At 34.8% G+C, this 14140-nt stretch overlaps 1 protein-coding gene across 1 annotated transcript in view; it reads right to left on the bottom strand.

Annotated features, from left to right (window-relative positions):
• The window catches only part of DPY19L3 (dpy-19 like C-mannosyltransferase 3), a 66871-nt gene that overhangs the window by 25269 nt on the left and 27462 nt on the right, over positions 1 to 14140 (bottom strand). Inside the window, exons 5-9 of the mRNA XM_063112454.1 lie at positions 12225 to 12346; positions 11479 to 11624; positions 10088 to 10211; positions 9422 to 9556; positions 643 to 774 (exon numbers count right to left, since the gene is read on the bottom strand). Coding sequence (XP_062968524.1) covers positions 643 to 774; positions 9422 to 9556; positions 10088 to 10211; positions 11479 to 11624; positions 12225 to 12346 — 659 coding nt within the window. The remainder of the gene's footprint in view (positions 1 to 642; positions 775 to 9421; positions 9557 to 10087; positions 10212 to 11478; positions 11625 to 12224; positions 12347 to 14140) is intronic.

Raw genomic sequence — 14140 nt, 5'->3', positions numbered from 1 at the left:
TCTTAAATCTCATGTAAATTTAAGAAAGTTAATTATATAATAAAGCCCAAAGATCAGGTCAGTGTTTTCAAACATGATTTTACAATACCGTAGGAAATGTCCCATTATTTCTAAAGGTATTTATTTGGAATCTCAAAATTCTCAAAAGAGAGTTTAATTCACTGAAAAATCAATAATATGGTACAGAAGAATGGGGAAAAGAGTTGAGTTACTACATCAAACGACAACAAGGTCAACTTGAAAGGCTTTGATGAACACATTCTCAACAAGCAAGAAGTTCTTCTCATTCTTGAGTTCACATACATAAAGAAGTTAAAAATTCTTCTCTTTTATTTCAACTTTAAGTCAATGTCATTCAACTAAGAACCTCTGGCTAATTCCTGAATTGAATGAAAGTTCCAATTATCTAAGAAATAATAATTATCAAAAACAAAACAAAACAAAACAGGGATGGCATAATACTTCAGAAAGCTTGAAACAGAAATGTTACCACATGCACTTAAAAAGCAAATAATTCCACTTGTGCTTTATAGAGGGAATCAGATCATCAATTTTCCTTCGTATGCTGTATAAAAATAAGGTCCAACAAACCACACGATTTAAAAAAAAGTTTACTTTGATTAGGGACAAAAAAAGACCTACCTGAAGTTTTCTTGCAATTAACACTGAAAGGTTAAAACTGATAAGCAATGATCCAAGAATCATGGAATTAAAAAACTGAAGAATACAGACCAGGAGTAAACCTGTTATCTGTATACCATATAGCCATGTCACCTGCAACAACCAAAGATTAGATGGTTAAACAGATTTTATCAAGAAACCATCAGATGCTAACATCTTGGCCACTAGTTGGATGCATCTCAGGTTACAAACTATGCAGAAAACATACCTAGCTTCAAGAAATACAATCTAAAAAAGGAAACTAAATAATATACACACCAACTGTTTATTTACCTTTTACTAACAAAACTTTTAAAATTTTATAGCATTAACTAATGGGGAAATGAACAGGGATAATATAAAGTGGAGGAAGCCACAGTGTAAATGTATTCTGGGAACTGGCAAGTACCATTAGTAATCTTCATTTTTCTTCTAAGTTCTTTTATAGTTACTGTCTACAGCCAATAGTCAGTACTTTACTGCATTCCATTATTTCCTAATTTTCCATACTATACAGTTTAGGATTGTATCATATATTGCTACATTTTGTCTGTCTGTGTGTGTGCCTAAATCTCCTGATTACACTGAAAACTCCTCCTGCATCAAGGCTTGAACCCTTTCACCTCCTACGTTCATAGCAGGCAACAGAGTACAGTGGTCAAGAACATGAGCCCTGACATCAACACCACCTGTACTGTAGTCCTAACTCTGGTCTAAACCAGCTGTGTGACCTTAAAATGCCAGAGATGGTTCATCTTTACAAGAGAGATGATTATACTTTCTTCACAGAGTTGGTGTAAGGGTCTGATAGAAGGACTGTATGTGGTAATATATTAATGCCTGGCACGTAATAAGCACTCACTAAGGATAACTCGATGTAATAAAAAATGTTGACAGGTTGATACCAAAAGAAGCAAAATGCAACCAACTTGAACACAAAAAACATGCCACAAAGAAAAAAGACAGCCCCTAAGAAAGAGCTAATATTTTTTGTTAATTTTCCTCTTCTCTTTAAAATCAGACAATTCAAAATTCATATTGGCATATGAGAAGCACCAGTTTTATTCAGCAGCAAATCTGATTTTCCCTATGGTTTTGTTCTCACTTCAAAGGAAACAAACCTACAACAAGCAATGAAAAGTGAGAGCAAGGCCTGCAACAGTTCAGAGCTTTTGCTTGGTGTTAATAGAAATCCAGGAAAATGGATGCAAACAGTTTTTAGGATTATAAAAATAATGTACCTTACTATAGGAGATTTGGAAAATTCAGAAAAACAACAAAAAAATAGCAACTGATAGGTGGGCTCTAGAGTCAAAAGTCAACACTACTACCTATAGAAATGACATTGATTCCACAGCAATGTACAGATAGCATTTTGTATACTTCACATTATATGGTATAATTTTCTCAAATCAATGACTATTCTGTGAAAATTTAAATTTTAAATGGCTACATAACATTCCACCATATGCCATAATTTGTCTGCTACTTGGATCATTTGGGTGTTTTCAGCTTTTTATTATTATTAAATTAATGTTATGAACATCTCTTTTAAAAAAATCTTCAGATCATTATATCTGATTAGTTATTTATTTTGTTCATTGCTGTATCCCAGCACCTAAAAGAATGCCCAGTAGAACCATGTCACTCAATAAATATCACAGGAATGAATGAAAGCATTTCCTTAGGACAGATTCCTAAAAGTAGAATTACTGGTTCAGAGAATTTTAACAGCTTTATTAAGATATAATTCATACACCTTCAAATTCACCTATTTAAAGTATACAATTCATAGCCTGACAGCCAGCCCTGCAACTGCAGGCAGCAGCACTCCCTACCACTGCCATGGACACCTGTGCTGAACAAGTGGTCTGCGACAGCTCCCCTTCACAGCAACTGCCAATGCCAGGGTGGCTCGCTGCCACACCAGCAGCCACCGCTGCCTCATAGGCAGTCTGATGACCATTTGTCAGCATAGACAGAAGAGTTGCCAGTGGAAATCAGGGAAAGAGGTGAATACATGCAGACCTGTGACCTAGTGGTCCAACTCACAGGAAGATTTATGCTGTCATAAGTGGCAGCACATATGGGGGCGAGAAGTACATGCACAGTCCACGGGACTGCCTTCATCTGGGGAGAGAAACACGCAGAACTCCCCAAAGGAAAAGAAAGCTAGGATACCCAAATAGAATAAGGAAGAAAATTCCCAATCACCAACAACATCCCCCAACTGGGGGAAGCATGGTCCCAGAAGGAACTTCTGGCCTGTAGGAAAGATGAAATAGAAAAACTTCCCAGGGTCATTCATTCAAACTGAGGAGCACCAGTATACCTGAGTGTACCCACCAGGGTCAGGGGGAGTTAGCTGGGGTGCCAACAGGCCTGCCCAAGGTCACCCACCATAGCCAAAGAGTGACAGGGAACCAAGGCACTTCCCCCAAGAATTCAAGAGCTCACCCACTTCCTGGCACACCAACATAGTATCACCAGTCTCAGCAAGGAATTACTAAGTGCCCCAGGGACTAGGCCACGGAGACACTCCCATGTAGTTCTAACACTGAATTTGGCTGAAGTACCCATGCAGAGACTACACTACTGTGTCTACCTGGAACCAATACTAAAACACCCCACACAATGGTCATTATAAAACACATTTACAAGAGGAACTCCTTCTCTTCAAAGCCAACTCCAGAGAATTAGAACAAGCTACTGCTCTACCAGGTGACTAGACACCAACATAGAGATATTAGAAATATGAAAAAAAAAAAAAAGGAAATATGACACCACCAAAGGAATATGATAATTCTCAAGTACCAAACCCTATAGAGCAGGAAGTCCTCAAAATGACTGAAAAGTAATACTGAGCAACAATCTTAGGGTAACTCAATGATATGTAAGAAGGCTCACTTAGATGACACAACGAAATGTGAAAAAGTATCCAGGATCTGAAGGAGGAAATGTACAAAAAGATTAATGCATTAAAAAAGAACATAGCAGAGTTCCTGGAGCTGAAGGATTCATTCAATGAGATAAAAACCACAACTGAGAGCTTAGGTAGCAGACTAGAGCAAGCAGAAGACAGAATTTCTGATCTTGAAGGTAGTCTATGAAATAACCCAGGTGGACAAAAAAAAAAAAAGAATAAAAAGAAATTAAGAAAATCTAAGAGAGCTAGCAGATAACCTGAAGCACACAAATATCTGAATCATGGATGATCCAGAAGGGGAGGAGAAAGGAAAAGGCACTGAAAACATATTCAATGAAATAACAGCAGAAAACTTCCCAGGTAGACAGGGAGAAATACAGACCTTCAGATTCAGGAGGCTCAAAGATCCCCAAACACATACAATCCAAAAAGGTCCTCTCTGAGACGTACTATAGTCAAATTAGCAAAGCTCAAAGATGAAGAGAGAATCCTAAAAGCAGCAAGAGAAAAGCATCAAGTCACCTATAAGGGAGCCCCCATCAGACTAACAGCAGACTTCTCATCAGAAACCCTAAAGGCCAGAAGATAATGGGATGATATATTCAAAATACTAAAAGAAAAAAATTGCCAGCCAAGAATACTATACCCAGCAAGGCTATCCTTTAGAAATGAGAGAGAAATAGTATATTTCCCAGACAGACAAAAACTATAGGAGTTCACCACCTCACGACCAGCCCTACAAGAAATCCTCAAGGGAGTACTGAATCTGGAATCCAAAAAACAATAATCATTAGCATGAATACACAAGAAAGAAAAAAACTAGTAGAACAAAAATGCAAACAATAAAGAAAGAAACTTTATCTAACCACCTAAAAAAACCAACAAACATGGAACACAAAAAATAAAACGGGAAGAAAGGAACAAAAGATACTTAAAAAGATACTTAAAACATCCAAATGAAAATTGACAAAATGCTAGGAGTAAGTCAACACCTTTCAATAATAATCCTTAATATAAATGGATTAAATCCCCCATTCAAAAGACACAGACTGACTGACTGGATTAAAAAGCTAGACCCAAGTATATGCTGTCTTCAAGAGATTCACCTCACCTGTAAAGACACATACAGACTGAGTGAAAGGATAGAAAAAGATATACCATGCAAATGGAAACCAAAAATGAGCAGGAGTAGCTATTCTTACATCATATAAAATAGACTTTAAACCAAAAACCACAGAAAGACCCAAAGGAGGCCACTATATAATGATAAAGGGATCTATCCAGCAAGAAGACATAACAATCATAAATATATATGCACCCAACATTGGAGAACCCTTATATATAAAGCAAACATTATTAGACCTTTAGAAAGAGATAAATCCAAATACGATGATAGTTGTGGACCTAACACCCTATCATCGAGGCAAAAAAACAACACAGAAACACAGGATTTAAACCACAATAGACTGATTGGACTTGGCAAGCATCTACAGAACATTTCATCCAACAACCACAGAATATACATTTTTCTCATCAGCACATGAAACATTCTCCAGGACAGATCACATGTTAGGTCACAAATAAAGCCTCAATAAATTTTTAAAAACTGAAATTATTTCAAGTATCTTTTCAGATCACTACAGATTAAAACTAGAAATCAGTACAAGTGAATCACTGGAAACTATACAAACACATGGAAATTAACATGTTCCTGAATGACATATAGGTTCAAGAAGAAATTAAACAGGAAATTAAAAAGTTTCTTGAAACTAATGAAAATAAAGACACATACCAAAACCTGTGGGATACTGCAAAAACAGTACTAAGAGGGTTTATTGCAATAAACACATCAAAAGAAGAGAAAGATTGCAAATAAACAACCTAATGCTACACCTCAAAGAACTAGAAAGAAAGAACAATCCAATCCCAAAGTTAGTAGACAGAAAGAAATAATTAAGATCAGATCAGAAGTAAATGAAATAGAAACCCCCCCAAAATACAAAAGATCAATGAAACAAAAAGTTTTTTCAAGATAAACAAAAAAGACCACCATTAGCTAGGCTAACCAAAAAAAGAGAAGACTCAAATAACAAAAATTAGAAATGAAAAAGGAGACATTACAACTGATACCACAAGAATACAAAGAATCATTAGAGACTATTAAAAAAAAAAAAGGTATAATGCATGATATTCACAGAGTTGTACACCTATCACCACAGTCTAATTTTAAGATATTCTCATCACTTCAGAAGAAACCCCATACCTATTAGCCGTCACTCTCTATTATCTCACCCCCTCCTCCCCCAGCCCCTGGCAACCACTAATGTACTGTCTCTAGGGGTTTGCATATTCTGGACATTTCATATAAATGGAATAATACAATATGTAGTTTTTTGTGACTGGCTTCTTTTATTCAACACTACATTATCGAGTTTCATCCATGTTATAGCATTTATCAGTACTTCATTCTTTTTTATTGTTGAATACTATTTGTTATATGGACTACATTTTGTATTTGTTATTCATCAGTTAATGGGCATTTGAGTGTTTTCCTCTTCCTGGCTATGAATCACACTGTTATGAACATTCACATACAAATTTTTGTGTTGGCTATATGGTTTCATTTCTCTTGGGTATATATGTGGGAGTGAAATTGTGGATCATATGATAACCCTATGTTTAAAATCTGAGGAAATGTTAACTGTTTTCCAAAGTGACTACACCATTTTATAATCCCAGCAGCAATGTATGAGAGTTCCAATTTCTACAACTCCTTGTCAACATCTGTCATTATCTTTTTTTTTTTTTATTTTAGATATCCAAGTGGGTAATAAAGTGGTATCTCACTGTGGTTTTAATTTCATTTCTTTGATAGCTAATGATGTTGAGCATATTTTCATGTGTTGGAATATTTATATATCATATTTAGAAAAACATCTATCCAAATCCTTTGCCCATATTTCATTGTTGAAAGAGTTGTAAGAGTTCTTTATATATTCTCGAATTCCCTTATCAAATATATGATTTGCAAATATTCTCTCCCATTCTATGTGCTGTTTTTTTCACTTTCTTGATGGTATACTTTGAGGAACAAAGTTTTAAATTTTGATGAAGTCCAATTAATCTATTTTTTTTTTAGTCACTTGTGCTTTTGGTATTGTACCTAAGACGACAAGTACTACTCCAAGGTCATGAAAGTTATTCCTATGTTTTCTTAAAAAGTTCTGTAGTTTTAGTTTTTACGCTAAATGGGTCTGAAATACTTTGAGTTAATTAATGTATACAGTGAGAGGAAGGTAGTCCAACTTAATTCTTTTTTGCATGTGGATATTCAGTTATTCCGGCACCATTTCTTGAAAAAACTATTCTTTCTTCATTTAATTATTTTGGCACCCTCCTTGAAAATCAATTGACTTTCTGGTGAGGGTTTATTTCTGGTCTTTCAATTTTATTCCGTTAACTTATGTCTATTTTTCTGCCAGTATCATGCTGCCTTAATTGCTGTAGCTTTTTGGTAAATTTTTAAATCAGAAAATGTGTCTTCCAACTTTGTTCTTTTTCAAGATTGTTTTGACTATCGTGGGTCCCTTGAGTTTCCACAGGAATTTCAGGATCAGCTTGTCAATTTCTGCAAAAAATCCATCTGGTATTCTGAAAGCAACTGTGTTGAATCTGTAGATCAATTTGGGGAGTAGTGCCATCTTAACAATAGTAAGTCTTCCAATTCATTAACATGGGATTTCTTCCCAATTTATTTAGGTCTTTAAAACTTTCAACAATGTTTTGTAGTTTTCAGAGTACAAGTTTGCACTTTGTTAAACTTATAACTAAGTATTTTATTCTTTTTGATGCTATTTCAAGAAGTGTTTGTGTCCTTTGTTCCCTCTTTTCATTAATTTGCAGATGTTTTTCTCACTGATTTGTAGAAACTCTTTAAGGACATAATTAGAGATAAGTGATTCTAATTTATAAAGAATCTAAGGCTCAGAGAAGTTAAATGACTTGCCAAAGTTTAAAGAGCTACTTTCAGAGCAGATAGTAGCAACTTGGTTTTATAACTCAGGGTCCTTCCATTACAATAATGTTTCTCCTTAAAATCTGATACTTTACTTCTAACATCAACATAGTTACAAATACAAAAGTTTTACAAAGTTTAGAACTATATATAAAATATACTTGCTGTATTATTTTAAAATTTTGTGTGTATATGCCAAAATGATACCTTTTATTCTGTTTTCTAATTTTAAAAGAAGAAATCCATGTTCATTACAGGAAAAATTCAAAAGATCTAAAGAACAAAAAGAATATACAGAACAATCACACAGCTGACTACTAATATTTTAATGTATATTTTTCCCAAACCTTTTCTCATTTTCTCTCTATATATTTCACTTTATAAAAAAGGGGGCAGGGAGAACTCATGGTTATAAAATACTCTGTTACAAAGACACACCATAATTTATTTAATTGTACCCTATTACTATTGACTTAAGTCTAATTCCAGCTTTTCCTTACAACTTAAAATGAATATAGTTGATTATTTACTTAGAATAAATGTACAGAGGTAGAAGTATTGGTGAAAGGGCAAACACATTTTTACACTTTTGATACCTACTGTGAAACTACACTATAGAAAGACTATAAGGAATTTATATTTTACTGGCAGTGTGTGAGTAACCACTGCTTCACACCTGCAGAAACACTAAATATTACATTTATACTTATATACATAATACACAAACTTTATCTACTTGCTTTCCTTACTGTATTTTACCTTCCTATTCTGCCCCTTCACACTCCACCTAAATACTACCTACTCAATACTACCTACTCACTTCATTATTTGTGGCCCAGCTCTAGCCTCTCACTTCTGTGAAACCTTTTATGTCTAAAAAACCCTTTTCTTCTTCTAATCTTTTAGCACTTATTATTACTACAAATCGACATCTATCATTTCTCTAGTTGTTCTAGTTGTCTACATCTTTATTTCCCAAGCTGGATAGTGAATTCCCTGTGGACAAGCTAATGTCTTATGCATGTTGGTATTTTCTGTAGTGCCCACCTTATTATAGTGGCTCAACAGATAGGAAATGTATATTTGTTGGTTGACTTTAATGTTTCTTTATTCAGACTCAGTCAGTTTCCAAAGCTTACTGCATCTCTTTTGATATGGAATAAATGAGTGCAGCTCTTCCATACTGGGATACATTGCTGCCTTAGGTCTGAAGATAATATTTCATTATACTTGGAAAATAATTAAGTTACTGATACTTTAGAATAGTAACTGTGAGCAATTTAAAAAATGTACATAATACATATTTCTGCCCATGAAAGAAAACACACGATTAAATGACAGAAGCACACACTGGGAGACAGATATGAGGTTTCTTATAATTATCTTACGTGACCTTTGGCCAGTCAACAGCGATTCTCATCCCATATTGGCTAAATGCTACTATAAAAATTTTATAAAGTGCTACAGAAAAGTTGTTACTTACGCACTGAGTGCCTTGAAAAAAAGGCAACACATAGCAAGAAATTTTGAAAGAACTATCTTATATTTAAAATTTTAAGTCATCTCTATAAATGATAATTCACCCAGGCATTTATGCCCCAAATAAATCCATTTTTTTAACTTAAGATAAGCAGTATAAAAGTTAAGATGTTGAAACTGGGTGCATAAATTACTCAGCTTCAATTGACCACAGCATATTTACATTCAATCTAAGAAGGAGCTTCAGCTTTATCATTAAGTACTTGCATATTATCACCTTACTGTATGGTATAAAACATTAAACAAGAAAATCTCAAATGAGAAAAGAAAGCAAAGCTTACCTTCACTGCCGGCAGCATGTCCAAGGAGTCCAGTATGAACAGCACTAATGCTTGCATCAGCATCATAAATTGATTAAATTGCCATGTCAGACTAAAGAGAAAAGTTGATATGAAAATGGCAAGAAGTGTCAGCCTCTGTAAAAAAGAAAACTTTTGTATAATTTAGATGTTTCTAGTAATAATAAACCTAGCAGACAAGTTTTCTCAAGAGCAGCCAGGATTTCTATAAACAAACAGAAAAACCACAAACTGCTGCTCTAAAAACCCTTGCATTTGTTATTTAGGCTCTAAATATCATAAAGTTACACTTTGAGTATAAATATTCACATATAGTATGAGTATCCCACATTATATGGACGTGCTAATGTACTCCATATCAAGAGCAATGGCTTAAAATTCTGACAGTTTCACAAAAATTGTGAGTGGGTTTGCTGCTACAACTATCTAAGGGTAGATTATGTAGAGCACATTTTTAACATCAAAAATGAAAACATTTTCTTTACAAAGTAGAAAGAAGCCCAGAAAAAGAAAACTTAATTTAACTCGAGTTAAAAAATTGCTCATGGAATAACAACTATTCACATACATTAAGCACATCACATTTCTTGAAGCATCTTATATAAAACTGGGGAATTAAGAAATATATGAAGTTTTATAAAAACTTACTTCACAAAGAGGCTGTAAGTTTGGTCTCAGAAAATATGTAATTGCTGCTATCTGAATTGCAAAGAATGGCAGCGCCCAGTTCTCCCTCAGTGGGATGGTAAACTCAACTCTTGTGGTATCTATTCTGTATAGAAGAAAACATAAATGGTTATAGTGATAATGTTTATAATAATTTCTTCAAAGACTTCCTAAAGTGATAGATATATTAAGCACAAGTATACTTAGCTTCTGGTCACTGGTTCTCAATAATAATAACTGTCCTTATCATCATCATCCCCATAACATAAAATTGGCATTGAGAAAATTTAAGTGATCTGTCCACGGGTATGCATTTAGCTAAGTGGTACAACTATGGTGAAGCCCATGTTAGCCTGACTCTTAAACCCATGAATGTACCATGCAAACTCCTCTCACTTTTACTCTGTTTCTTTAGTACTTTATACTTAAGTCTAGCTTCTTGCCTCTGTAGAATGTGGACCCCTGGAGGGCAAGTACAGCTAAGTTTTCATCACTCAATAAATGATATATACATATATGTGTGTGTGTGTACACACATATGTATGAGGGTATTTCAAAAAGTTCATGGAAAAATGAAATTAAAAAGATAATACTAACATTTCCATCAACTTTTTGAAGACCCCTTGTATACATACATAAAACTTAACCTTTTAAGCCTCAATTTCTTCATCTCTAAAATGGGGATAACAATAGTACCTTCCCTATAGGATTGTTAAATAAATACATATAAAGCATTTTGCAAAGTGCTTGGCATACGGTAAGCACCCAACAGATTTATAAGAAAAAGTAATTCACTTAGGATTACAAAATAATATCTGTTTTAGAACTCATGTTCAAGTTTCAAGATTCCTACTGAATATTGGTGTTGCTACTGTAGATCAGGCAATAATTCAGTAAGTCTTGTTATTTAAAAATGTTAGTTTACAGGGCTCCAGTGTTTATAAATTAATAGATATTAATTAAATGATGTAAGAACTTCTTGCATTTGTACAATGCTTTATGCATTGCTAATTGAGAGCTACACACAACCCCATGAAGACTGCTAGTGAGGATATTACTAAAACTCTTTAAGAGATGAGATATGTGGCTGAAGAAATACTGATCACACAGCAAATGGGTAACAGAACTGGGATTATTATGAATGATTTTCTTGATCTGCAATTCAATGTTTTGTTCCTCAGCCAAAAATATATGTAACTAGGACTTTCTAACTCACTAAATAAGAAACATTTAGAAAACCACTAGGCAAATCAAAGAGAAAATCTCCCACCCAAACAAATGTGGCAGAAGAAATTTCTCTGAACTGGAAATGAAGTAACTTCATTTTTACTTACATTTTGGAAAGGGAGAGAGGCATACTAATTCCAACTCACCTATTTGTGACATACCAGAAAGCTGCTAATAGTCCTGATAGCCATGTACCACTAAGGAGCCAGCTGGTTATATAAAGAGCTGTGACATAGACTGCTTGAAGCCCAAATAAGGTGTAAATATAAAAATAAACTGGCTCTAAATATTTCTGCAAAAGGAAATAATAAAAAATATTTGTCAGAAAAGCCCTAACCCTCCTCGTTGCTATTTAAAAAATATGACAATAGAAATATAATATTCAGAAGATTGCTGCTAATTCCCACAGTAAGCCTTTCTTCTCTCTACTAAGAGGAGAAGAGGGAAGTCCCTGAAGGTTCTGGTTTCATTCTTTAATCTAGATAAGTTTTACACCTAACTTTGTCCAATTTTACCTCATTCAAATGAGGGTGATTTGCTAATTATATAAATTTTTTATCTCAAAAATAAATGAGTAATTACATGTTTCCAAATGAAAATATTTATCAGCATCTAGACTGTACACGTACACTAAAATATAAGCCAGGAAGCATCTCTATATAAAAATCTTACATCTTATAAAATTTAAATTAAAAAAGCAATATCTTATAAAGTATAAATAAAAATCAAAGTTCACAATATACATGGAGAAAATTAAGATATCACTGATTTTCTACCAAATCAGTTGAAGATCAGAAACCTTCAACCTTCAGTATGTGAAACCTTCAACCCAAATGGCAGATTTTGACTTTCATCTGATATTAACAATTCACGATCACAGAACACAACGTACCTGTATAGGTAGAACTCTATATAAAATACTGAGAAAGACCTCTTGGTAAATATTCATTCGTTGAAGGAGGTTAATTGTCCGCATAGACTCAGTTTTATTATCATATATTAAGCCATGAAAACCTAAGATTAATATTTGAAAAACCAGGAAAAAAATAATTACACTTAAAATCATTCATTCATTCAAAACTATTCATAAAGTCTTTGGTATGTGTCAGGGACTGTGGTAGCCATTGGAGATATAATGATAAGCAAAAAAAACAGTCCTACCCTCAAAGAGCTTACCATATATTAGATGGACATTATTTAAACATTTACACAACTTTTGTAAATGGAACAACAAAAACCCCACAAGGTTCTTCCATAGAAATTTGGGCAAGAGGATTTTACATTTTACTCCCAACCTGTTCTCCTTCCACTTGACCTGCGGTACATCTCCTTCGGGAGAGTATACATGAGTATACATGGCCTTTCCTACTCCGTGGGATTGGTTTGGCCATTTGACTTGCTCTGACCAGTGGCATGTGACTGAATGTGACATGCCAAATCTGAGCAGAGTCTCTAAGAGACAATGCATGTTTCCACCAGCTCTTGCTCTTTCCCTCTGTCATGACACTGATGTGTTCCAAATAGGGGCTGGAATGAGAGGACATGTGGGGCAGAGCTGCTGCTGCTTTACAGCAGACATGTAATGACATTGAGAAATAAATCTGTTGTTATAGAAATCCATTGCTATATTGAGGCCACTTGCTACTGTAGCCAAGCTAATTAACACAAGGTATGAATGGATAGTTAAAAGAAGAAAACATGCACACAGTCCTTATACATATGAAAAGATGCTCCACCTTGCTCCTACTAAAAGAAGTACAAATAAAAACCAGCCTGAGATATTATTTCTCACCTATCAGCTTGATAAAAATCAAGAAGTTTGACAATATGCTCTGTTTGCAAGGTTATTAGGAAGTAGATTCTCATACACTGCAGCTGGAAATGCAAAAATGGTACCATGTCTGGAGAAGAATTTTGTAATACCCAGCAAAATTACATATGCATTTACCCTTTGACCTGGAAAGCTCATATCTAGGAATTGATCCCAAAGGCAGACTGGCAAAATACAAAATGATATAGGCATAAAGTCATTCCTGAAGCACCATTTTTAATAGTAGAAGATCAGTTACAACCCAAATGTCCATCAATACGAGGTGTTGTGGACGAAACTGTATCCTCTTCAAATTCGTATTTTGAAGCCCTAAACCCCAGTGGGACTGTATTTTGGAGACAGGGCCTATAAAGAGGTAATAAAGGTTAACTGAGGTCATAAGACTGGGGTCTTAATTTGATAGGACTGGTATCCTTATTAGAGGAATGGACAAGAGCCTGTGCTCCTGCTCTCTCTTTCTGTCTTTGCAACTACACAGAGGAAAGGCCATGTGAGAACACAGCAAGAAAGGTAACATCTACAAGCCAGAAAGAGAGGCCTCACTAGAAACCAACTCTAATGAGGTCAATCTTGGACTCTTCTAGCCTCCAGAACAGAGAGAAAATAGGTTGTTTAAGCCATTCAGTTTGGGTATTTTGTTAGGGCAGACCTAGGAGACTAATACAGGAGTGTTATGGACTCAATGTTTACATCCCCTAAAATTCACATGTTGAATGGTGGGGCCCTCCTGATGGAATTGGTGCCCTTTTAAAAAGAGACACTGTAGAGCTTGCTCTTTTGTCTCTTTCTTCCATGTGAGAACCAGCAAGAAGGTGGCTGTCTGCAAGCCAAGAAGAGAGCCTTGCCTAGAACCTGACCATGCTGGTACCCTAATCTCACACTTCCAGCCTCCAGAACACTGAAAAAATAATTTCTGTTGTTTAAGCCACCTAGTGTATGGTATTTCATTATGGCAGCCTGAGCAGACTAATAAAGGA

The sequence above is a fragment of the Cynocephalus volans genome, chromosome 10 (genome assembly GCF_027409185.1).
Source record: "Cynocephalus volans isolate mCynVol1 chromosome 10, mCynVol1.pri, whole genome shotgun sequence".
Lineage (NCBI taxonomy): Eukaryota > Metazoa > Chordata > Mammalia > Dermoptera > Cynocephalidae > Cynocephalus > Cynocephalus volans.
The sequence above is the reverse complement of the archived record's forward strand: the minus strand, read 5'-3'. Positions and strand labels throughout refer to the sequence as shown.